At 19.9% G+C, this 22824-nt stretch overlaps 3 protein-coding genes across 12 annotated transcripts; all 3 read right to left on the bottom strand.

Moving 5' to 3' along the window:
• Positions 1–1798: 1798 nt before the first annotated feature.
• LOC551268 (pancreatic triacylglycerol lipase) lies at positions 1799–15117 on the bottom strand. 9 transcript variants are annotated; one of them, XR_003305669.1, is made up of 10 exons: positions 15046–15117; positions 14631–14730; positions 14236–14281; positions 13996–14135; positions 13487–13729; positions 13055–13231; positions 11761–11911; positions 8776–8830; positions 8546–8685; positions 7840–7956 (listed from the first exon to the last, which is right to left on the bottom strand). XR_003305669.1 is itself a non-coding variant. In XM_026443858.1 (8 exons), exons 1-8 carry the CDS (start codon positions 11777–11779, stop codon positions 6371–6373), a joined length of 792 nt encoding a protein of 263 aa, XP_026299643.1. In that variant the 5' UTR covers positions 11780–11910; the 3' UTR covers positions 6336–6370. The 9 variants fall into 9 exon arrangements, 8 of the variants coding, with proteins under 8 accessions (XP_026299639.1, XP_026299643.1, XP_026299642.1 ...); XM_026443858.1 differs by lacking the exons at positions 13055–13231; positions 13487–13729; positions 13996–14135; ... (1 more) ...; positions 14631–14730; positions 15046–15117 and adding exons at positions 6336–6485; positions 6649–6790; positions 7173–7265; positions 7336–7422 and having other exon boundaries at positions 7816–7956; positions 11761–11910; XM_026443857.1 differs by lacking the exons at positions 13055–13231; positions 13487–13729; positions 13996–14135; ... (1 more) ...; positions 14631–14730; positions 15046–15117 and adding exons at positions 6336–6485; positions 6649–6790; positions 7173–7265; positions 7336–7428 and having other exon boundaries at positions 7816–7956; positions 11761–11910.
• Positions 15118–15942: 825 nt separating this feature from the next.
• LOC107965279 (pancreatic lipase-related protein 2) lies at positions 15943–18792 on the bottom strand. 2 transcript variants are annotated; one of them, XM_016915306.1, is made up of 8 exons: positions 18752–18792; positions 18395–18481; positions 18039–18081; positions 17812–17951; positions 17302–17544; positions 16662–16847; positions 16226–16379; positions 15943–16066 (listed from the first exon to the last, which is right to left on the bottom strand). In XM_016915306.1, the coding sequence occupies exons 2-8, from the start codon at positions 18447–18449 to the stop codon at positions 15967–15969; spliced, it is 921 nt and encodes a 306-aa protein (XP_016770795.1). In that variant the 5' UTR covers positions 18450–18481; positions 18752–18792; the 3' UTR covers positions 15943–15966. The 2 variants fall into 2 exon arrangements, with proteins under 2 accessions (XP_016770795.1, XP_016770796.1); XM_016915307.2 differs by having other exon boundaries at positions 18743–18783.
• Positions 18793–19247: 455 nt separating this feature from the next.
• On the bottom strand, positions 19248–22714 carry LOC727193 (lipase member H-A). The gene is made up of 8 exons (XM_026443853.1): positions 22652–22714; positions 22217–22310; positions 21466–21514; positions 21201–21340; positions 20693–20935; positions 20257–20442; positions 19566–19707; positions 19248–19393 (listed from the first exon to the last, which is right to left on the bottom strand). The coding sequence occupies exons 2-8, from the start codon at positions 22269–22271 to the stop codon at positions 19294–19296; spliced, it is 915 nt and encodes a 304-aa protein (XP_026299638.1). The 5' UTR covers positions 22272–22310; positions 22652–22714; the 3' UTR covers positions 19248–19293.
• Positions 22715–22824: the final 110 nt, after the last annotated feature.

The following is a 22824-nucleotide window of genomic DNA, read 5'->3' on the forward strand; positions in this document are numbered from 1 at the left end:
AATTATAAAAATTATAAATTACACACTTCAATGAAAATTTTTCAAATCAAATGATTATTATTGCTATGAAAATGCTGTTGTATAATGTAAATAAGTTTATAAACACTCTAGTAACAATATTTTTATAAATTTTTATATATGATATTTGATCCAATTATCATCAATAATTTATTTATTATAGAAGATATTATAGAATATTATAGAAGATTGTGTGTAAATATGATGGAGAAGCAAATTACACTAACTTTTTAATGCACCTTTTAGTAAGCATCGTAGAGCAAACGCAAACTTATATATACACGAATGAATGCTTCATACTGCTATTAGATCCAATCAAAACTGAAACTGAGAACTGGTTGTGTGTATAGTAACCTATAGTAACTAAAAAACTGGTTACTACTTATTAGCTTTCAATATAATCTTTCACTAAATCTGCAAATTTTTACATCACTATAATCTTGAATACCTTGAAATTTGAAGGTCAAATTGAGAATAGACTTTCGGAAAGACCTATAATTAGATTGAAATTTAATAAAAATTAATTCTGAAAAAAAACTTCTGATTCAAAAAGAAAACTATTATGATTCATTCAATATGATTTATTAATTCCTATGATGATATAATTGATACAAACAATAATTTGTAATCTCTACTATCGATACTAATAACATATATAGTAAATAAGTTAAATAGTTATATAAAATACACCTAAGATTACTAAAATAAATAAGATTCATAAATGTCTGTGCATTTAATTATAACTGATGTCTTTTCTTGTTCACCAATAATTATTAAATTTATATTATATTCTTAAATATTTTTCTCGTTAATATAATTATAATTATATTTATAATTATAATTATAATTATATTTATTCATTAACTTATGCAAATTGAATTTTATTTAAAGTTTTATTATTTAAATACTAATTTCTCATTTACATTACAATAAATTAAATTATATAATAGAATACATAGTAAATTGATAGTTATAGATATAATAGAAATTAATATTATTATAATTATAATAATATTAATTGCTATATTATAATAATATTAGTAGTGAAATTATAGTAATTTTAATTGTTTTTCGATTCTGATATTTCTAGTTCAATTTGCAATTCAATCAAATGATAAGTAAATGAAAAAGATTTTTTCATTTTTATTGTTCCATTTTTTTTCATTTGAATATTATATTATATTATTACTATATGCATTGAGAACATATCGCTATTATTATGTTATAATTATATTTTTATATGAGATTATATTAATCAATTTTTCTTTCTCTTTACATACTCATAATCAAAATTAAAAAACTACTAATTTTAATCGAAAAATTGTCAATCCTTGAATTAATCTTTGAATTACTATAATTAATTGTAATGTAAAAAACTTATGTATATACTTAGAGCTTCATTTTAAAGCTTGAAATTTTGAGTCTTCTTCTAGAGATGAATTTTCAAATTCAATTTTCTGAAAAAAATTTTTTTTTTATGATAAAACGGATTAAGAAAGATGATGTTTTTTTCAAAAATATTTTATACTTATATAACACAAGTGAATAAAAGAAAATATTATTAAAATATTTATCATCATTATTTATTTTTTTTTTCTAAAAAGATTAATGTATGATATAGCATATCTTCTTTATGATATATTAATTTTCAATTAAAGATGAATATTGCAATAAAAGAATCATTTCACATATTTCAAGAAAATATTAAAATAGATATTTATAAAAAATAAATGCAAGCAAGAAAAATATTTATTTCATCATTATTTCATCTTTCAACATAATATTTTTATATAAACCTTTTTTTTTATAATTTAATATTGTCATATTAATATTATAATAAATATCATATTGTTATCATATCAATTTACAATATAGGAATAACTTTCAATGGAGTGAAAGTTGCTCCTGCTAAGCCTCGGCCGAAAGGACTTTCACCATTCGTTATAAAGTAATAAGTACCAGTCCTAAAAATAATAAAATGAGATATTAATTAGATTTAGATCAAAAGAATATTTATAATTCTATACAATAACGAAAATAATTCTAAACAATAAAGAAAAAACTAATTTCAAGAAATTTTTTTCTTTTGTTATTCATTTTATTAAACAAGAAGAACTAAATTTTTTATGTTGAAAAATTAATTAAAAATTAATAAAAATTATACTAACGCATTGCTAGGTGTAGCATATCCCATTGGAATATATTCAACACCACCGCATTCACTTAATGAATAACACTTTCCAATTAAGGAGGTATGATTTTTAACCGATTCCGCATAAAATTCGAAAGATTTACTGTGACTGCAAAGATCTGTAATATGTGAGAATGAAAAACAATGAGAAAGGAAAAAGAAAAATGAGCAAAAAAGAAAAAAAAGTAAATATAAATTTTAGTTTTTCATTTAAAAAATTAAAACAAATCAAGACTCAGAGATCTTATACGAACCCATTTGCGATAATATTGGGCTGAATAAGGGACAATTAGGTTGAGGTCTATGGCCATAATTAGGAAAAAAATCAACATTTCCAGTTTTCAATGCCAGACCATAAACACCAATATCAGTGTGTATAATATCTACAAATCTAGCATCAGAAGATGTCAAATGAAAGTTGAGAAAATAAAACAAAGGACCGGCAGGATCTAAACCTGTAAAAAAAAAATTTCACTTACGTTTAAATATTCGAAAAATATTTTAACTCAATAACAAGACTTAGAAGATTCAATCTGTTAAATTTTATACCGCAATCAATAAAACTGCAATATATTATTTGTCAAATAAAGATCACTTTTTATTAAATTATTAAATATATAGCTTCTTCAAGAAAATAACTAAATAATCACTAAACTTAATAGATATTAGAAATATAAAGATTCATCATACCTGTTATTCTAGATATTACAAAATTCACATTGCGAGCAATTCTTGCTGCAAGTTGTGCACCTAGTGAATGTCCAATTATATGTATCAATTCTGAATGTACGCCACCATTTACCAATGAATTTAAAGCATCCCCAACAAGTTTGCCGAGATCGTTAATTGCATATACAGCAGTTAAGTAATCTGTTCGCGTAATATTTCGATAATCAAGAGCAAGGATATTATGCTGCGTGTAATTTAAATACACTGTAATTATTCGAAAATAAATGTAATTAATTATTTTCAGATAATATATAATATAATTATATATATGTTTTATGGTATCTTGATATATAATATGATAAAGAAAATTTCTTATGTAAATGATAAAAAATAGTTTTATGATAAAATTTATTATATTGATTTGAATCAATTTATTTTACAAATAAATCTATTTATTATTATGTTTTAAATTAATTTCTTAATAAATTTCTTATCATTGTATTAACAATTCTGAAACTCTTTTTGATTTTAGAATTTTTGTGACAAAATTTATATCATTTAAAATCATCATCCACTCATCGCTATATAGCACAAATTAAATTATTATTTCATTATATTCTGTAATATTATCGATCTCGTTTAATTAACAAATTATTATTACTTTTTAAATCTAAGTAAATTTATTCTTATATAAATTAAAGAAAGAAATTCATTGTATCAATCAATCAAATTATTTAGTTATTATATAAATAATAAGAATGACAAATATATACAAAGATAGAAAAATGTCTAAACTGTGAATCGAATTTTTATTAACTTACCACCCGTTATGAGTTTAACATTCTCAGAATCGATATCATATGTGTAACCAGTGAGATAAAGAACTAAACTATTATTCTTTTCTATGTAAGGTAGCAATACACTGGCGTTTTCAACATTTGTATCAATATAAGAGCCATTTCTAAAAAATTATTTAATTGTAAATTTTAAACATGTAAATAAATTAAAATGATTTCTTTTATTCAATTATTTTGCATAACAGTTATTATACCTATTATATAAACGAAAGAAAGAAGAGTCAATCAAATTATAATCAGAAACAGCATCTGTGAACAAAGTATATCAAAATTATTATTAACTTATTATATTTTGATTTACGTGCCTTGAAATTGTTTAAAAAAAAATTTTTTTTAATAAAATATCATATTTAGATAATTCTAACAAATAAAGTTATATACACTAAAATAATTTCTTTAATTTAAATTAATATTCTTCTACTTACTTCTCATGCATATACATCATGAATGTGTGTAATCTTTTTTTCGTTTTTAGAAATAATAAAGATACATCACATGAGTATAATTCATTGCAAAACATTTTCTAAAGTGAATTTTAACTATTTTAAAAAATTTTATAGACATATGATAATCAAAAGCTTTAAATATTAAGAAATGATCATTAGAAATGAAATTATCATTAAGAAATGAAACGCAAATGAGATAGGGAAAAAAATATTTTAGTAAAATTTTTTACGATAATAAATGAATGTAAACTATTAAAATAAAATTGAATCTAATTGTTTTTTAATATGTAAAATTTCCTAAATATTAAAAAAAAAATATTTTGAAAGATATTTCATTATAAATCATTATATGTTTCTTAGAACAAAAGATAATTTCATTATTAATATCATCTGAATTAAATTTTTCCAAACTTCTTTTCTTTTTGTATTTTCGAGTTGCTAAATTTTTTTGTAATTATTAGAATGTAATAAAAAATAATTAATAATAATATTACAGTGGTAATATTGCAATTTATATTCGCTCAGCATCTTATTTATTATATATAGAAAGTATAAAAGAAATCAAAGACTCACCTGTTAATAAAAAATTAAGAAATGCAACAAAAAAACAAAAACGACTCTTGATCATATTGAAAAATGAATAAAACTTTTTAATCACCTATACAATATGTGAATTATTTCTCGTTCAAATCCTTATTCTTTTTTAATGATTTAAACGTTCATCTTTTAATGATATTATTATTCCAAATATTTACATATATTTAGGTATAGATGATATTCAAAAATAAAATAAGATTTATTTATACAAATTTAAAATTATCACACAATGCTAAAATATATATTTATAGTAATGGTATAAATAATAAAAAAAATGTAAATATGATTGAAAACTTGAGATGTATATTGAGATATAACTTGAGATATTTACTGAAAAATGATCTTTTTAAGACTAAAATGTTATATTTTTTAACTTTTTACTTTTAACTTATTCTCATTTTATAGTACAATTTTATCTAAAACAATTATTAAATTTATCTTACTATAAGTTTTACAAGTTTTTGTCATATTCCAAAATATTTAAACAAAATATATCGTAGTTATGTAACATATATGATAAGAATAAAATAAGTTGATATAGATAATTATAACAATTTAGTTTTTAACCAAATAATTTAGAAGTATACACATAAATATTATGACATATAAAAAGAACTTAATACTTAATATTTTTCTTAATATTAAAAATTTCATTTTTAATAATAATATTATTTCTTTTTATTCTATTTTTCATAACATTCTTTAAGTGTCGTAAAAATATATAGTAGAATTTTTTGTATTGCTATTATTTATTATTTATTTTTATACAATTATATATTCATCCTTTTTCCAGTTCATCATGTTATATTACTTTATTATCTTTTCATTTTTAATTACATTATATTATATTAATGCGATACGTACAGATTGATAATATATTCGAAATTTTTTATTTTTTATTTTTTAAAAACGAATTTTTTATTTTTTATAAACAAAAACAAATAAAAAAATTAAGTTTATTTATTAAATTACAAACTTTAATTATTTTCATCGATCGATTATTATACAATCATTTATATTGTACTAATCTTTGCATTTATTTTGATTTGTAGAATTAATTTTTTAAAAAATATGCGATGAATATATTAGCATGAATAATTAGCATTCTATATTAATATTTAAATTCAAAGTGTTTCAAAATATTTTAAATCTAATATTATCTTTGAATTATTCTATATTTTGAAATATGAATAAAAACTAATAATATGACATATAAAATATGAGAAACTTGCATTGATTATTTTTATTCTATTCACGGAGATACTTCAATAGATATAATATATTCATCGTTATAATTTTATTAAGATTTTAATAAATAAATTTTTAAAAATCTTTGATATAACTATGTAGATAAAATTATAAAAAAATTCGATTTTTCTTCATAATGATCCTTATAAAATTTTAATTGTAAATCTTAGGAGAAGAATGAAATTTTTTAATAAATCTTAGAAAGCATGAAGAAAACATTCGAAGAAAATTTATTTTATATTTATTTTTTCAATACATTGATTATTTATTTTTTATTTAAAATCATAAAAATCTATATAATTCTTATATAATTATATATAATTTTTATATTTAAATTAATATAATTAAAAATAATCAATTTTTGGTATAGGTATAATTAGAAATGGATTAAAAGTTGCTCCTAATAAACCTTGGCCGAAAGGACTCTCTGCATTTGTTAGAAGATAATAGTTACCAGTCCTAAAAGCATTAAAATAATCTAGATCAAAAGAATATTAACATAAGCAGTAAAAAAAATTAATTTTAAGATTTCTCTTTTATAATATTCATTTTATATTAAACAAAAAGAACGAAAATTTTTATGCTGAAAAATTAAATAAAAATTAATAAAAGTTATACTAACGCATTGCTAGGTGTAGCATATCCCATTGGAATATATTCAACGCCACCGCATTCATTTAAAGAATAACACTTTGCAATTAAGGAGGTATGATTTTTAACTGATTCAGCATAAAACTCGAAAGATCTACTATGAGTGCAAATATCTATAACATGAAATGTAAACGAAAAACAATAAAAAAGAAAATAAGAAAGAAGAAAAAAAGAAAATTCTTAACATTTGATAATTTTCACTTTGTTTAATGTGTGCTTAATGTGTGCTTAAAAATAAAACAAAGTTACTTGAAACATAAAAATAAAAATTTTTAAAATCATTTTTTTCTTTAAAAACAGATTTCAAGATCATCAATGTTTTTTTTAAATAGTATATATATATATATATATATATATATATATACTACTTAAGTATATGTATACGTATGTATGTACAAGTTTGAAATGATACTAAATTGTTTATCAAAAATTTTAAATTTTCATTTTTTCATTTGAAAAATTAAAAAAATTAATATCTAGGAATCTTGTACGAACCTTTTTTTATCTGAAATGGAGCGATTATTGCACAGCCGGGTTGCGGTCTATGGCCATAATTAGGAAAAAAGTCCACATGACCAGTTTTCAATGCTAAACCATAGATACAGGTATTTTTTATAATGAATCTTTATTTATATAATTTATTTATATATATAGATACCCATATCAACATGTATAATATCTATGAATTTAGCATCAGAAGATGTCAAATGAGAATCGAGAAAATAAAATAAAGGACCAGCAGGATCTAAACCTGTAAAACAAAGTTTTATTTACGTTAAAATAAATAAAATTTATTTAATAAATTTAATAAAATTCAAAAAATATTTTAACTTAATAAGAAGAACATTCAATTCGTTAAATTTTATACCACAATCAATAAAACTGCAAGATATTATTTGTCAAATAAAGATCACTTTTTATTAAATTATATTATAATTTTATTAAATTATTAAATATATAGCTTCTTCAAGAAAATTATTAGATAGTCATTAAATTTAGTGGATATTTAGAAATAAAGATTCATTATAAAAAATACCTGTTATTCTAAATATTACAAAGTTCACATAGCGAGCAATTCTTGCTGCAAGTTGAACACCTAATGAGTGTCCAATTATATGTATCTTTTTTGGATTCATACCTTTGTCTACTATGCTGTTTAAAGCATCAGCAACAAGTTTGCCGAGATCGTTAATTGCATATACAGCAGTTAAGTAATCTGCTCGCGTAATATTTCGATAATCAAGAGCTAGGACATTATCCTGCGTATAATTTAAATATACTGTAAAATAATTGTATTAATTATAAAATAATTTTTTAACTTCTAAAATAACTGTATTAATTTTTTTTAAATAATATATAATGCAATGTACGTTTTATGATAACATAATATATAATATAAGAAAAATTTTTTATTTAAATGATAAAAAATAGTTTTATAAAACTTATTATATTGCTTTGAATCAATTTATTTTTTTAAAAATAAATGTATTTTTCATCATTTTTTAAGTTAATTGCTTAAATTGCATAAATTTCTTATTATATTAACAATTCTTTGATTTTAAAATTTTTATGACAAAATTTATATCATTTAAAATCATTCATCGCTATATAGCACAAATTAAATTATTATTTTACTATATTCTATAATCTTATGTATATTATTTTAAAAATTTTAAAAATTATTATTATTATTTTAAACCTAATTAAATTTATTTTTACATAGATTAAAGGAAGAAATTCATTGTATGAATGTATTAAAATAAAATATTTCTCTAACAATTTTAGATTATTTAGTTATTACATAAATGATGAGGATGACAAAAGATAGAACAATATCTAAACTGTGAATCGAATTTTTATTAACTTACCATCCGTTATGAGTTTAACATTCTCAGAATTGATATCATATGTGTAACCAGTGAGATAAAGAACTAAACTATTATTCTTTTCTATGTAAGGTAGCAATACATTGACGTTTTCAACATTTGTATCAATATAAGAGCCATTTCTAAAAAATTATTTAATTGTAAATTTTAAACATGTAAATAAATTAGAATGATTTCTTTTATTCAATTATTTTGCATAACAGTTATTATACCTATTATATAAACGAAAGAAAGAAGAGTCAATCAAATCATAATAAGAAACAGCATCTGTGAACAAAGTATACCAAAATTATTATTAATTTATTATATTTCGATTTACGTGTCTTGAAATTGTTAAAAAAATTTAAAATAAAATATCATATTTAAATAATTCTAACAAATAAAGTTATATATATGTAACTTTAAAATAATTTCTTTAATTTAAATTAATATTCTCCTACTTCTCATGCATTACATCATGCATGTGTATTTTTTTTTTTCGTTTTTAGAAATAATAAAGATACACCACGTGCGTGTAATTCATTGCAAAATATTTTCTAAAGTGGATTTTTCTTTTTCGTTTATTTTAAAAAATTTTGTAGACATATGATAATAAAAATTAAATAATCATCATGAAGAAATGAAACGCAAATGAGATAGGGAAAAAAAATATTTTAGTAAAATATTTTAGTACAATTTTTTACTATAATATAGAATGTAAACTATTAAAACAAGATTGAATCTAATATTTTTTTAATATCTTGTAAAATTTCCTAAATATTAAAAAAAAACATAAAAATGTTTCATTATAAATCATTATAATCATTGTTTTTCAAAACAAAAGATAATTTCATTATTAATATCATCTGAATTAAATTTTTGCAAACTTCTTTTTTTTTTATATTTTCAAGTTAAATTTTTCTATAAATTTTTTTTATTAGAATGTAATAAAAAATAATTAATAATAATATTGCAATGAAATTTATATTCACTCAGCATCTTATTTATTATATATAGAAAGTATAAAAATCAAAGACTCACCTGTTAATAAAAAATTGAGAAATGCAACGAAAAGATAAAAACGATTCTTGATCATATTGAAAAATGAAGAAAATTTTTTAATCAGTTATACAATCTGTAAATCTTTGTATTCATCTGTATCTCTGTATTCAATCTTTTAAATTCTTTTGTAATAATATTTTAATAATCATTTTATAGTGATAATATTTCAGATTTTTAACAGTAGATAGCATTGTAATTTCATATCAGATAATTGTAATTTTAATTTTTTAATTAAATAAGATTTAATTATATTAATTTACATAAATTTAAAATTACAATTATCTGATATGAAATTACAATGCTAATATTAAATATATTAATATTAATAATATAGATAAAAGAATTATAAATGAATTATATTAAATATTTAATATGTATTTTATACTTATCAGAAAACATTTCTTTAAAATAAAAATATTTTTATATATTATTCTGATTTTTTGATTCAATTTTATCTAAGAGTATTAAGTTTATTTTAATTCAAGTTTTTCTTATATTTAAAATATTTAATTACATAATTTATATAATTACATTAATTTAAATATTTAATTATATATAATTAAAATATTTATAACAAACAAAATATATTATAGTTATATATCAAAATTGATTTCATATCAGATTAACATAAGAACGTAATAATAACGATTTCGATTCCAATCAAGCAATTAAATTTTTAATTAAATAATTTAGAAAATATAAGAAATATATAAAAAAAAGAACTAAGACCCTTTAAGTATCGCTAAAGATGTATATAATGGAACATTATTTATTATATTCTCATACTCATATTATATTCTTATATGTATTAAAAATTTTTTTTTCACATCATCATGTTGTATTACTTTAATTGCATGTTATATCTTTTTTAATTACATTATATTATATTAATGCGATATATACAAAACGATAATATATTCGAAAGAATCTTTTATTTTTTACAAATGAAAATAAATAAAAAAATTAAATTTATTTATTAAATTACAATTTAAATTTAAGTTAGATAAAATGAGTTAGCAACAGAGTATCTCGCTACTTAATATGAAAATGGAATGATCTCGTTCTATCTTTTTCTCGCTTAAAGTAATACAAATTTTTTTTTAATTATTTTATTATTAATCGATATTATTGTATCATTTATATTATACTAACTTTTTGATTTATAGAATCGATTTTTTAAAAATATGCTACGAATATATTAACACTTTATACTAATATCCATTCGATTTAAAAATTCAGCATTACTTTTGAATCATTTTCTATTTTATCGCATGGTATAAAGTATTTCAGAAAAATTTCATTTAATAAAAATTGAAAATATATTTTTTTATAGAAAAGAAAAAATTACCTTAAAGCGATATTTTTATTTTATTCGTAGAAACATTTTGAACAACATAACACATTTCTATATTCATTGTTATAATTTCATTAAGATTTAATTATTGTTATAATTTCATTTAGATTAACGAAATCGCTTTGATAGAACATTTTATACAGATTTTATAAAATTATAAAAAAAATTATATATTTTTTTAACACATCACGATAATCATTTTAAAATTTTAATTGTTTAATCTTTAGAAAAGAGTACAATTTTTTAATAAATCTTATTACAAAGAAACAATAAGAAAGAATTGAAAAAAAAGTTATTTATTTTTTTAACAGAAATAAAATATTAATTATTTATTTTATATGTTAAATATATGAAAAATTATATAATTATATAATTCTTATATAATTTCTTGTGCAATTCATTTTATATATCATTCACAATATCATTTTATATAAACAACATTAAATATAATTAAATTATGCTATAGGTGTAACTAGAAATGGATTAAAGGTTGCTCCTGCAAATCCTTGGCCATAAGGACTTTTTGAATTTGTTATGAGAAAATAGTTACCTGTTCTAAAAATGATTATTAAAATGAATAATAGACAAAAATTGTTTATATAAGTAAAGAAAGAAACAAAAAGAAAAAAGAAAGAAGTTTAAAATTTTTGAAGAGAAAATTTTTTAAAAAAAAATTTTGTAGAAGTGTTCTATTATTATTTTTTTTTTGCATTGAAAAAGAATAACGGAAATTCTTATGTTAAAATGATATAAATAACTTGAAGCAATACACATTAAAAAAATATCTAAAATTTATACTAACGCATTGCTTGGTGTCGCATATCCCATTGAAACGTATTCAGCGCCGCTGCACTTATTTAATGAATAACATTTTCCAATGAAAGCCTCATGATTTCTAATCGATTCCGCGTAATATTCGTAAGATCTACTATGACTGCAAGAACTTGTAAGTTCTATAAATATAAAAACAATAAATATTTATTAACTTAGAAAATAAAAAGAAGGATAAAGAAAGAAAAGAAAGAAGAAACGCATGTATCATTGATTCTTTTCATTTTATCTATAATCTATAAATTATTATTCTTAGAATTTGATCAAAACTAATTTTATAGAAAAATTTGAATAATTTGAGGATTAATATCATATCCTATCGATATTTATTAGTATTGTTAGATAATTATGAATCATGAATCATGATTAAATTTATAAAAATGAAGAAATCGTTGTGATCGATCGATTCATTAATACTTATTACTGCCATTAGATGGCTTTAAACGCCATTGTGATTCTCGTTAGTATTATTTATCAAGTACTTATATATGACCATCAGATTCTATGAAATAAATGATAAGAATTATTACCGATTAATAGTGAATTAATCGATAGAGTATTTGGTTGGTAATGATAATTATATTCTTAAGCATGGTGTTAAAAAAAGATAATAATTATATATAAATAATTTTTTATTTTGGATATATTGATCATAGTGCATAATATGTTCGAATTAAATCGGGAAATCAAATTTGGATGAATTGATTTTTTAGTATTTAAAAAAAAATAATATTCATATTTTCCAATGTTTTTTAGTTTTTAGAATGGACTGTTGGTTTTAAATTATAATTTGTACGTTTAAATAAATTTATACCAGATAATTTAAAGTAAAATTGTGAAAATTAAATAATTAAGTAATTAAAGTGAAATTATGACATATTCTATTAATTAAAAATTATGATTCATTTCACTATAATTCTGAAACAAAGATATTTTATAATGAGAAATGAGATTTGCGATTTGGATTAATTTATGGTAATACTAATTGTTTTAAAAAATTATCTTATATCTTATTATTAATAGATATAAGATATTTGATGATCATATAAATCTATAATAATAATGAATCATAGACCATTTCATTGTATTATAAAACATTATCTTATTTAATACATATTTATGTTACATTCTGTAATTTAAAAATATAGATTAATCAAAAAATAATATTTGAAATACTTAAAAAAAACAAATAATATCTTTATATAACGTAAAATATATAATAATAATAAAGCAATAAAATAAAGAAATATGAATTTTATACTAACCTATTGAACAACCTGGTTGCGGTCTGCGACCATAATTTGGAAAAAAATTGACAGTACCAATTTTTAAAGCCAATCCCGCGAATCCCATATCAGTATGAATAACATCTACGAAATCAGCGTCGGAAATGCTCAAATGATTATTCAGTAAATAGTATAAAGGACCGGCAGGATCCAAACCTAAAAGAAACTTCGTTTGTATTTAAATATTGCGAATTATTACAAACCATTAATTAAATATAAATCTTAAGAGATACAAATCATCGAATATTTTATAGATTCTTTATTTAATCAAAAAAAAAAATTTTTTTTTCAAAAGCTCTCTTAAAAAAACATATTTTTGAATATATTGTAATTCTATTTTCTTTTATTATAATTTTAATTTCAAATTATTTAAGACATACAAAAAAATAATGAAATATTTATAAATGACACCTGTTATTCTGCTAATTTTTACTTTCATTTGGCGTCCTATACTACCAGCAAGCTCAGCTCCCAATGAATGCCCAATTATATGTATCTTTTTCGGATTTATACCATTTTCTACCATATCATCCAAAGCGTTAGCTACAAATTTGCCGACAGTAGATATGTCTGCCACGGCAAATGGATAAAATTGGGTAGTAACATTCCGATAATCGAGTCCAAAAACATTAACCTCTGTCGTATCTAAATATGCTGTAATCAGAAAATAATTTGAACTAATTATCATATATTATATAATATATTATATTTTAGAAAATTTGAATTTTAAAATATCATCAAGTTTATTTAATCAAAAAAAAATGAAAAATAATTTTTTTTTTTAAATATAAAGTAGAAAAATATTTTTAATTTTATAATCAAATGTTGCGAAGAAAAATCTAAAGATAAACTGATAAGATAATATTAAATGACTAATTTATCATAAATGGAATTAAATTATTCATTCAATCATAATTTACCACTTGATATTAATTTGTCACTCAAAGAATTTATGTCATTATTGAGACCATTAATAAAAATTATTAGAAAATTATTCTTTTGTATATAAGGAAGAAATATACTAGCGTTTCTTATATTTTCATCAATATGTGAGCCATTCCTAGAAAAAAAATAATTACTTAATTGCGAGTTTGAAATATGAAAACAAATTATAATAGAATGATTACGAATTAATGATTGTGTTTCACATTTAAACATACCTGTTATATAAACGTAGAAAAACATTCTGCGTCACATCAGCATTAACTATGAATAAATTTGATTTCAAAATTAATAACAACTCGTTGTATATTAGATACATTTAAAATTTATATTATCTAGATTTAACATTCATATTTAACATCATAACAAAATGAGGTGATTTTATTTTCATTATATTTACATTTTTATTTTCCTTCATCTAATGACTTTCAAACGAGTTCAAAGTTAAATTTCAAAACATGAAAAATATGTTTTATGAATACGAATGTTTATACGTATGTAATATGAATATTTGTGTATATAAGTTCTTTTTTTAATTTCTTTAGAATTATTCCTTAAATATTCTTCTTATTTTGTATAAACATCGTGTGTAAAAATAGTAATTCTCACTTACCTGCTAACAAGAAGTTGAAAAACGCAAAGAAAAAATAAAAATAAATGTTGAGCATGTTGAAAGATGAACTTCTCTGTTCGAGCAAACTGTAAATTTAAATCTTTAAAAACAGATTGAGTATATTTATTTAACTCTGTTTTGTTATCTTATTATTTCAAGTTTTATTTATATTTATATATGCAGAATACATATACATTTAAAAACAAAATTTTCAATTCTCGAAAAAAACAATTTTTTCAATAACACAATAACAATAATTTAAAATTATCCTAATATTAAATATATTACTTTTATTAATAATATTTAATGTTCAAAACATATATTAATATAAATATATGTAATACATGTGTATAAATATGTAATATAATTTGTATATAATATAAATATGTAAATATGCTTTAGAATTGTTGCTTACCAGAAAGTGAATTCTCAGTTTTCAAATTTAAATAATACTCATCACTACATTCTCTTTATATAGTTTAATATTATCTAAGTCAATTAGTATAAATTATTTTTGTCATTTAAATCCATTAAATGATAATATTTGGAAAACAATATATGTATTTGCGTAATATTGAATATCCATTATAAATAACCTCCATTGTGGTAACTATAGTTTAAAAAGTATAACAATAAATGTAAAATAACCTTCATTGTGATAACTATAGTTTAAATAATATAACAATAAATGAAAATGTAAAAAAAAATAATTATACCTTACTTATATATAATTATAATATATAATATATTCTAATATATTTCTAACAATAATATTTAAATGCTGATATATAACTAGTAAAATTTTTCAAATAATTTAAAAAATATTTCAAATAATTTAAAATTAAAATTATTTTTTTGAAATTAGGAATAAAAAATTAATTATAAAAATAAAGCAATACAATAAAGTAAGTAAATGGGACAGGAACAATTAAATTAATATTAAATGATAATATTTTAAAAAAATGTTATATGTTTTATCAAGAATGGAATATCAATTTTAAATGGCTTCTATATAGATTAGATCAGATTAATACATTATAAAAATATTTTTTTATCTTTTTAAGGAAGTTGAATACGATGTGTATATGTTAATATGTATATAATAAATGATAATTTTAAAAAACAATGATATAATTGAAGTATACTATATTCAATGATTTTCGATCATTATCTCATTATTTAATTTAATTTAATTTAAACATAAAATAGTAAACTTATTTTGATCTGAAATTGATTAATTTCTAGAGAATAAATTCAATTTATATCAATACCTTGTATGAAAACAGAAGAGATTTATGAAAAATAAAGACAAATCAGTGAAATGAATATAATCAATTTATAATACAGGAATAATTTTCAGTGGATTTAAAGCTGTCCCTATAACTCCTTGACCATAAGGACTCTTTGAATTCGTGATAAGATAATAATTACCATTCCTAGAAGCATTAAAATAATCTATTGTAAATTAAAAGAATATTAACATAAGTAAAAACTAATTTGAAAATATTTTCTCTTTTATGCTATTCATTTGATATTGAATAGAAAGAAGTAAAATTTTTATATTGAAATTAAAAATTAAGAAAAATTATACTAACGCATTGTGAGGTGTAGCATATCCCATTGGAATATATTCAATGTTGCATTCATTTAACGAATAAAATTCGCATTTTCCAATGAACGCGGTAGAATTTTTAATTGATTCTACATAGAACTCGATAGATCTACCGTGACTGCAAAATCGTGTAATATCTGTAAACAAAAAAATAACGAATATTATTTGATTCTGAGGGGAAAAAATGGAAAAGAAAAAAATATATCTTCATTTGAAGATATTATAAAGATATTAATATAATTCTATTTAAATGAAAATGTTTTTTAAAATGATAAAAAAAATTTCATAATAATTAACATATGTATATATATTCAGATATGATTATGATTATATATTCAGATATGTAATAAGTAAATATAAGAAATAAATAATTTAAATATCTTCATTATTTATTAAATTATCAAAAACTTGTCACAAACCATTCTCTGATATCGGACAACCTGGTTGCGGTCTATAACCATAATTAGGAAAAAAATCCACATGACCAATTTTCAGAGCTAGACCATAGATACCCATATCAGTGTGAATAATGTCTACGAATTCGGCATCGGAAGCACTTAAATGAGTATTGAGAATGTAATATCCAGGACCAACAGGATCCAAGCCTATAAAAAAATTTCATTTAAAAAAATGTGATGAATATAGAGTATTTCATTTTATTTTCGTATTCATGTAATATAAATTTCTTATAATTTATTAAATAAAGATACGATTATTGTAATATATTTGAAATAAAACTTTTGAAAGTATATTGAATTGAGTGTTGAAGAATAATTTTAAGTTTAAATGTAAAAATCAACTTACGAAAATTAACTTTTGAGAACAACTCACGAAAATTTTATTTTCTAATATATTCGCATTTTAAATTTCTGATATTTTTATATACTATTTTTGTAATTATTTCAATCTTAAGAATCGATATTTTAAAGGTATTTATGTATGTCAATTTATATCTTATATAAAGTTCTGATTAAGATCAAAACTTAAATTGTGACAATGCCTTTTCACCCTTTTAAAGATTGAAAATATTTGAAAAAATAAATAATTCAAAAGTAATACCTGTTATTCTGCCAATTTTATAATTCATGTTACGTCCAATAATCCCCGCAAGCTGAGCTCCCAATGAAATTCCAATTATATGTATTTTTTTAAAGTTCACGCCATTTTCTATCATATCGTCTAAAGCATCAGCCATAGATTTACCAATTTTATTTATGTCTTGTTCGGCAAATATATAAGATTCTTTACTAACATTCCGATAATCAATTAAAAAAATATTGTGTTGCGTATTCTCCAGATATGCTGTAATATTTTGAAGAGAATTTTACTAATTATATTTAGATAAAACATTGTATAATTGTGATTATATATATATAATGCAATGTATACAGAACATGTATACAGAATAGGCATATCTTCGAAGGATTGATTTTAATATGAAAAAAACACAAAAGTTAGAATAATAATGATAAAAATGTCATTATGAATTTGAAAAATTCTCTATCATTTATATGCATTAAATAATTTTTTATATGAATAGTTGAATCATTAATCGAATTGATAACTTACCATTCGTCATTATTTTAATATCATAAGAATTTATATCTTCAGTGAAACCATGTATAAGAATTATAAGCAAGTTATTCTTTTGTATATAAGGAAGAAATAGACTAGCATTTCTTATATTTTCATCAATATATGAACCATTGCTAAAAAAAGAATAATTTCATTACAAATTTGAAATGTTCAAAAATGATTATATACAATTAGGAATTAATTAATTGTTTTAAATATACCTGTTATATAAACGTAAAAAAACATTTTGTGTAATATCAGCAACTATGAACAAAATTGGTTTCAAAATTATTAACAACTCATTATACATATATTTGAAATTTATATTTAACATTAATAAAATAATATTATAGTAAGATGATTCTATTTTCGTTTTTTTTTTTTGTTTTTTATATTTGATTAGTAAAAAATTAAATTAAAAATTATCAAAACATGAAAAATATACTTTAATAAAATTTTTAATCTCTTATCTTAATCTTAATCTCTAGAGTCTTTCTAAAATTCGTTCGTTAAATTTTCTTAAATTTACTTCATATGAATATTTTATATAAAAATAAAGAAAAACTCAAATACTTACCTGTTAACAAGAAGTTGAAAAATGCGAAGAAAAAATAAAAATAAATATTGATCATATTGAAAAGCAAATTCGTTGATTTGATATAAACTGTAAATTAATTTGTTTAAATAAGTACAATTTCAATATTTCAAATTTTATATATAAATATATATATATATATATTTAAAAATGAAATGTGAAATTCTTAATTCTTGAAAGAAACAATTTAATAAAATAGAATTTAAATGATTTTAAAATTACTGATTTTTCTAATATTAAATATATTGATAATATAGTGTTCAAAGATATAATGTAATATTTGTAAATATTATTTCTAAAATTATAAATTAAAAATACCAAGTATCTTACCAAGCTTACCAAGTATCAAATGATCGAATTTTTAACAACGTAAGTTTCAAAATTTCAATATTACTTGTCACTCGTATTTATATAGTTTGATATTATCTAAGTTACTTTTATGTTAATAAGTTTTTATGTTATAAATTATGATTTAGATGATATTTATAATTTAAATGATAATATTCGAAAAACCTGTAATTGTTCGAAAAACTGTATTATATATACATTTATTATATATATCATATAGATCACTATAGATGATTTCCATTATGACAACTTAATCAACAGATAATATAGCAACAAATATATCAATGTTAGAGAATAAAAGAAAATAATTATGTGAAGGTTTATGAAAAATAAATAACAAATAATTTATGATTAAATATTTTATGATTATTAATTTTTCTTTTCAATATTAAAATAAACTATTAATTTCAATACTTTGATAATTGATAATAATAATTAAAATAATCATTTATTTTACAATACGAATATTGAGATAGAATTAAAAATATTTGAAATTAAAGAATTTTTAATTAAATTATAATAAAATAGTTAATTTATAATACAGGCATAATTCTTAATGGATTAAAAGTTGCTCCTGTTAAACCTCGGCCGAAAGGACTCTTTGAATTCGTTGAGAAATAATAGTTACCAGTCCTATAAAGATTAAAAAATAATCTATTAAAAAAATGTTAATACAAGTAATAAAAAAAACTAAGATGTTTAAAGATGTTCTCTCTTATTTATGCTATTTATTTTATGTTAAATAAAAAAAATTAGAACTTTCATGTTGAAAAATTAATTAAAAATTAATAAAAATTATACTAACGCATTGGTAGGTGTAACATATCCCATTGGAATATATTCAACGCCATTACATTCATTTAATAAATCACATTTCGCAATGAAGGCATTATGGTTTTTAACTGATTCCGCATAAAATTTATAGGATCTATGATGACTGCAAAAATCTGTAACATATAAAGAAATAAATTCATCATGAAAATATTCATCATAAAAAAAAAAATAAAAAGAAACAATAAGAAAAATTTATTTAGAGATATTATGTAGATATTATATTTTACTCTATTTTGATTCCATAAATAATAGAAAATATTTCTTAAAATGATAAAAATAATTTTCATAATAATTGATATATAGATACATATTCAGATATGTGAAAAATAAATATAAGAAATAGAAAATTTAAATATCTTTATTATTTATCAAATTATTAAAAAAATTATCAGAATGTAAAGTTATTTAAAAAATTGAATGACAAAAATTATCAAAATTGTTATATTTTTAATTCAGATTCCAATGTCATCAATATTTTTAAATGGCATCATATACTTTTCATTATATTAAATTTTAACTAATGTCAAAACAAATTCATCGACTTATTCAATAATTGTAATAATTGTTCCAATTTAGAAATTGGTTTACTCTTCAAATATAAATGATCTCATCAGTATCATTCAAAAAATAAAAAATTTAAGAATGATATATTTTATACAAACCATCACTTGATAGCAGGCAACCTGGTTGCGGTCTAGAGCCATAATTAGGAAAGAAATCCACATGACCAATTTTCAGAGCTATACCAAAAATACCCATATCAGTGTGAATGACATCTACGAAATCAGCGTCCGAAATGCTCAAATGATTATTCAGTAAATAGTACAAAGGACCGGCAGGATCCAAACCTAAAAGAAATTTGTATTTAAATATTGCGAATTATTACAAACCATTAATTAAATATAAATCTTAAAAGATACAAATCATCGAATATTTTATAGATTCTTTATTCAATCAAAAAAAAAATTTTTTTTTTCAAAAGCTCTCTTAAAAAAATATATTTTTGAATATATTGTAATTTTATTTTGTTTTATTATAATTTTAATTTCAAATTATTTAAGGCATACAAAAAAATAATGAAATATTTATAAACGACACCTGTTATTCTGCCAATTTTATAATTCATATTACGTCCAATAATCCCTGCAAGCTGAGCTCCCAATGAATGTCCAATTATATGTATATTTTTCGAATTTATGCCATTTTCTATCATATTGTCCAAAGCGGCAGCTACAGATTTGCCAACTTTATATAAGTCTGGTACGGCAAATAAATAAAATTCTGTACTAACATTTCGATAATCGAGTGCAAGAATATTGTCTTCTGTATTCTCCAAATATGCTGTAATATTATAAAGGGAATTTAATTAATTATATTTAGATAAAATATTGTATAATTATGATTATATATGTATAATGTAATATTTATAGAATATTAGTGTAATATAAACAGTTCGAAGGATTGATTTCAATGTAAAAAAAAAATAAAAGTTAATACAATAATAATAAAAATATCATTACGAATTTGAAAAATTCTGCATCATTTATATATATTAAATAATTCTTAATATCAGGATATGAATTGTTAATTGAGAATCATAACTTACCATTCGTTATTAATTGTACATCTTCAGAATTTATTTCCTCATTCCAACCACTAAGAAAGATTACTATTTTATTATTCTTGTCCATATGAGATATCAATAGATTAGCATTTCTTATATTTTCATCAATGTATGAGCCATTCCTAAAAAAAAGGCCATTTGATTGCGAATTTCAAATTTATAAATAAGTCACAATAGAAATGATTACAATATAGATGTGCAATCGTGATTAATTAACTATATTTTACAAATACAAATAATTAAATACCTTTTATATAAACGTAGAAAAACATTTTCAGTCAAGTCTGAAGCAAAAACTGTAAACAAAGTTAATTCTAAAATTATTAACAATTCGTTGTCCATTATATATTACTTGTTTTTATTTTCCTAAAAAATTGATATTTTAGAATAAAATAATAAAATGATTGACACAATATTTAATCATAACTCTTATTAAAAATAATTACATATATATAGAAGCGCTGTTATAGAATTATGCGATATATATTATATGATATGGAATACACTTATTATAATAAAATTTGTCCTGACAAAACACACATTATGTTTTGTTTTGTTTCGTTTTAAATAAAAATGTATGTTCAATTTATATTAAAGTCACAAAACATTTTTTTACTTAAAAAAATATATATATAATTAGACACAACAAGATTCATATAAATGTAAAAATATATTTTAACAATAATATTTTGCATAACATATATCATTCATGTATATTTTTTTCTATGTCTTTCAATACAATTCAATTTTGTAAATATTCTCAAGAATATCAAAAGTAAAAAATAAAGGTCATTTTATTTTTCTTTCTAAATCGTTTTAAGTTTGTTACTAATATTATTTAAATTATTTTTAAAATTTTTATGAATTTTTAAATTGTCAAATTTTTTTTTAAATTTTTATGATAATAAATTTATTATTATATGTAATAAGATTTTTTGTTTTTCTTTTAAATTTGTTTTTAAATATACATACAAAAATAAAATATTTGAATAACTTACCTGTCCACGAAAAATAGAGACATGCAATGAAAATACAGAAACGATTCTTTATCATATTGAAGAAAAAATCAAATTTCTTGATCGCCTATATAAACTATAAAATAATTTAATTAAATTCTCAATTATTTTAGTTTTATTATTTTTTTAATATTTCAAGTGTTAACGAGTAAATATACCGTTTAAAAACAAAATAAAATAGTCATCTGTTTAAAAAAATTTTAAACAAAATATTTATGTTATTTATAATTAATAAAATAATCCAATAAAATTTATATATTATTAAAAATACATCATACTAATAATAATATATATGTATACCAAATGTATATATAAATTGTATTAATAACATGTAATATTTAATATTAAAAACATATTTTAACGAATATTATGAATAATTTGCTATTATACTTAAACAGTTAAATTGTATTGACTTACGAAAGCGTGATCGATTTTAAAGACTTCGCATTCTTAAATGTTTTTCTTATATAGTCTATCGATGTTATATAAAATTACCTTTATTGCATTTAAAAATTTTTTAATGTTTAGAAGTTTAATTACTCTTTGTGAAAGATACTGTAATTATTTCATTAAATTTAAAAAATAATTGT

The sequence above is a fragment of the Apis mellifera genome, linkage group LG11 (genome assembly GCF_003254395.2).
Source record: "Apis mellifera strain DH4 linkage group LG11, Amel_HAv3.1, whole genome shotgun sequence".
Classification (NCBI taxonomy): domain Eukaryota; kingdom Metazoa; phylum Arthropoda; class Insecta; order Hymenoptera; family Apidae; genus Apis; species Apis mellifera.

What these genes read in the sequence shown, in the direction of transcription:
- LOC551268 (XM_623660.6), bottom strand. Translation starts at nt 14,685, where the DNA reads ATGCTCAACATTTATTTTTATTTTTTCTTTGCGTTTTTCAACTTCTTG. An exon ending in TGACAAATTAATATCAAGTG is followed by an intron (nt 13,730 to 13,995) that starts GTAAATTATGAT and finishes TTCTGATTACAG; the next exon opens with CATATTTAGATACGACAGAG. An exon ending in GCAACCAGGTTGTTCAATAG is followed by an intron (nt 11,912 to 13,054) that starts GTTAGTATAAAA and finishes TTATATTTATAG; the next exon opens with AACTTACAAGTTCTTGCAGT.
- LOC727193 (XM_026443853.1), bottom strand. Translation starts at nt 22,271, where the DNA reads ATGATAAAGAATCGTTTCTGTATTTTCATTGCATGTCTCTATTTTTCG. An exon ending in TGTACAATTAATAACGAATG is followed by an intron (nt 20,936 to 21,200) that starts GTAAGTTATGAT and finishes ATAATATTACAG; the next exon opens with CATATTTGGAGAATACAGAA. An exon ending in TAAAATTGGCAGAATAACAG is followed by an intron (nt 20,443 to 20,692) that starts GTGTCGTTTATA and finishes AATTTCTTTTAG; the next exon opens with GTTTGGATCCTGCCGGTCCT.
- LOC107965279 (XM_016915306.1), bottom strand. Translation starts at nt 18,449, where the DNA reads ATGATCAATATTTATTTTTATTTTTTCTTCGCATTTTTCAACTTCTTG. An exon ending in TTTCAACTTCTTGTTAACAG is followed by an intron (nt 18,082 to 18,394) that starts GTAAGTATTTGA and finishes TTTTGTTCATAG; the next exon opens with TTGCTGATATTACACAAAAT. An exon ending in TATTAAAATAATGACGAATG is followed by an intron (nt 17,545 to 17,811) that starts GTAAGTTATCAA and finishes AAAATATTACAG; the next exon opens with CATATCTGGAGAATACGCAA.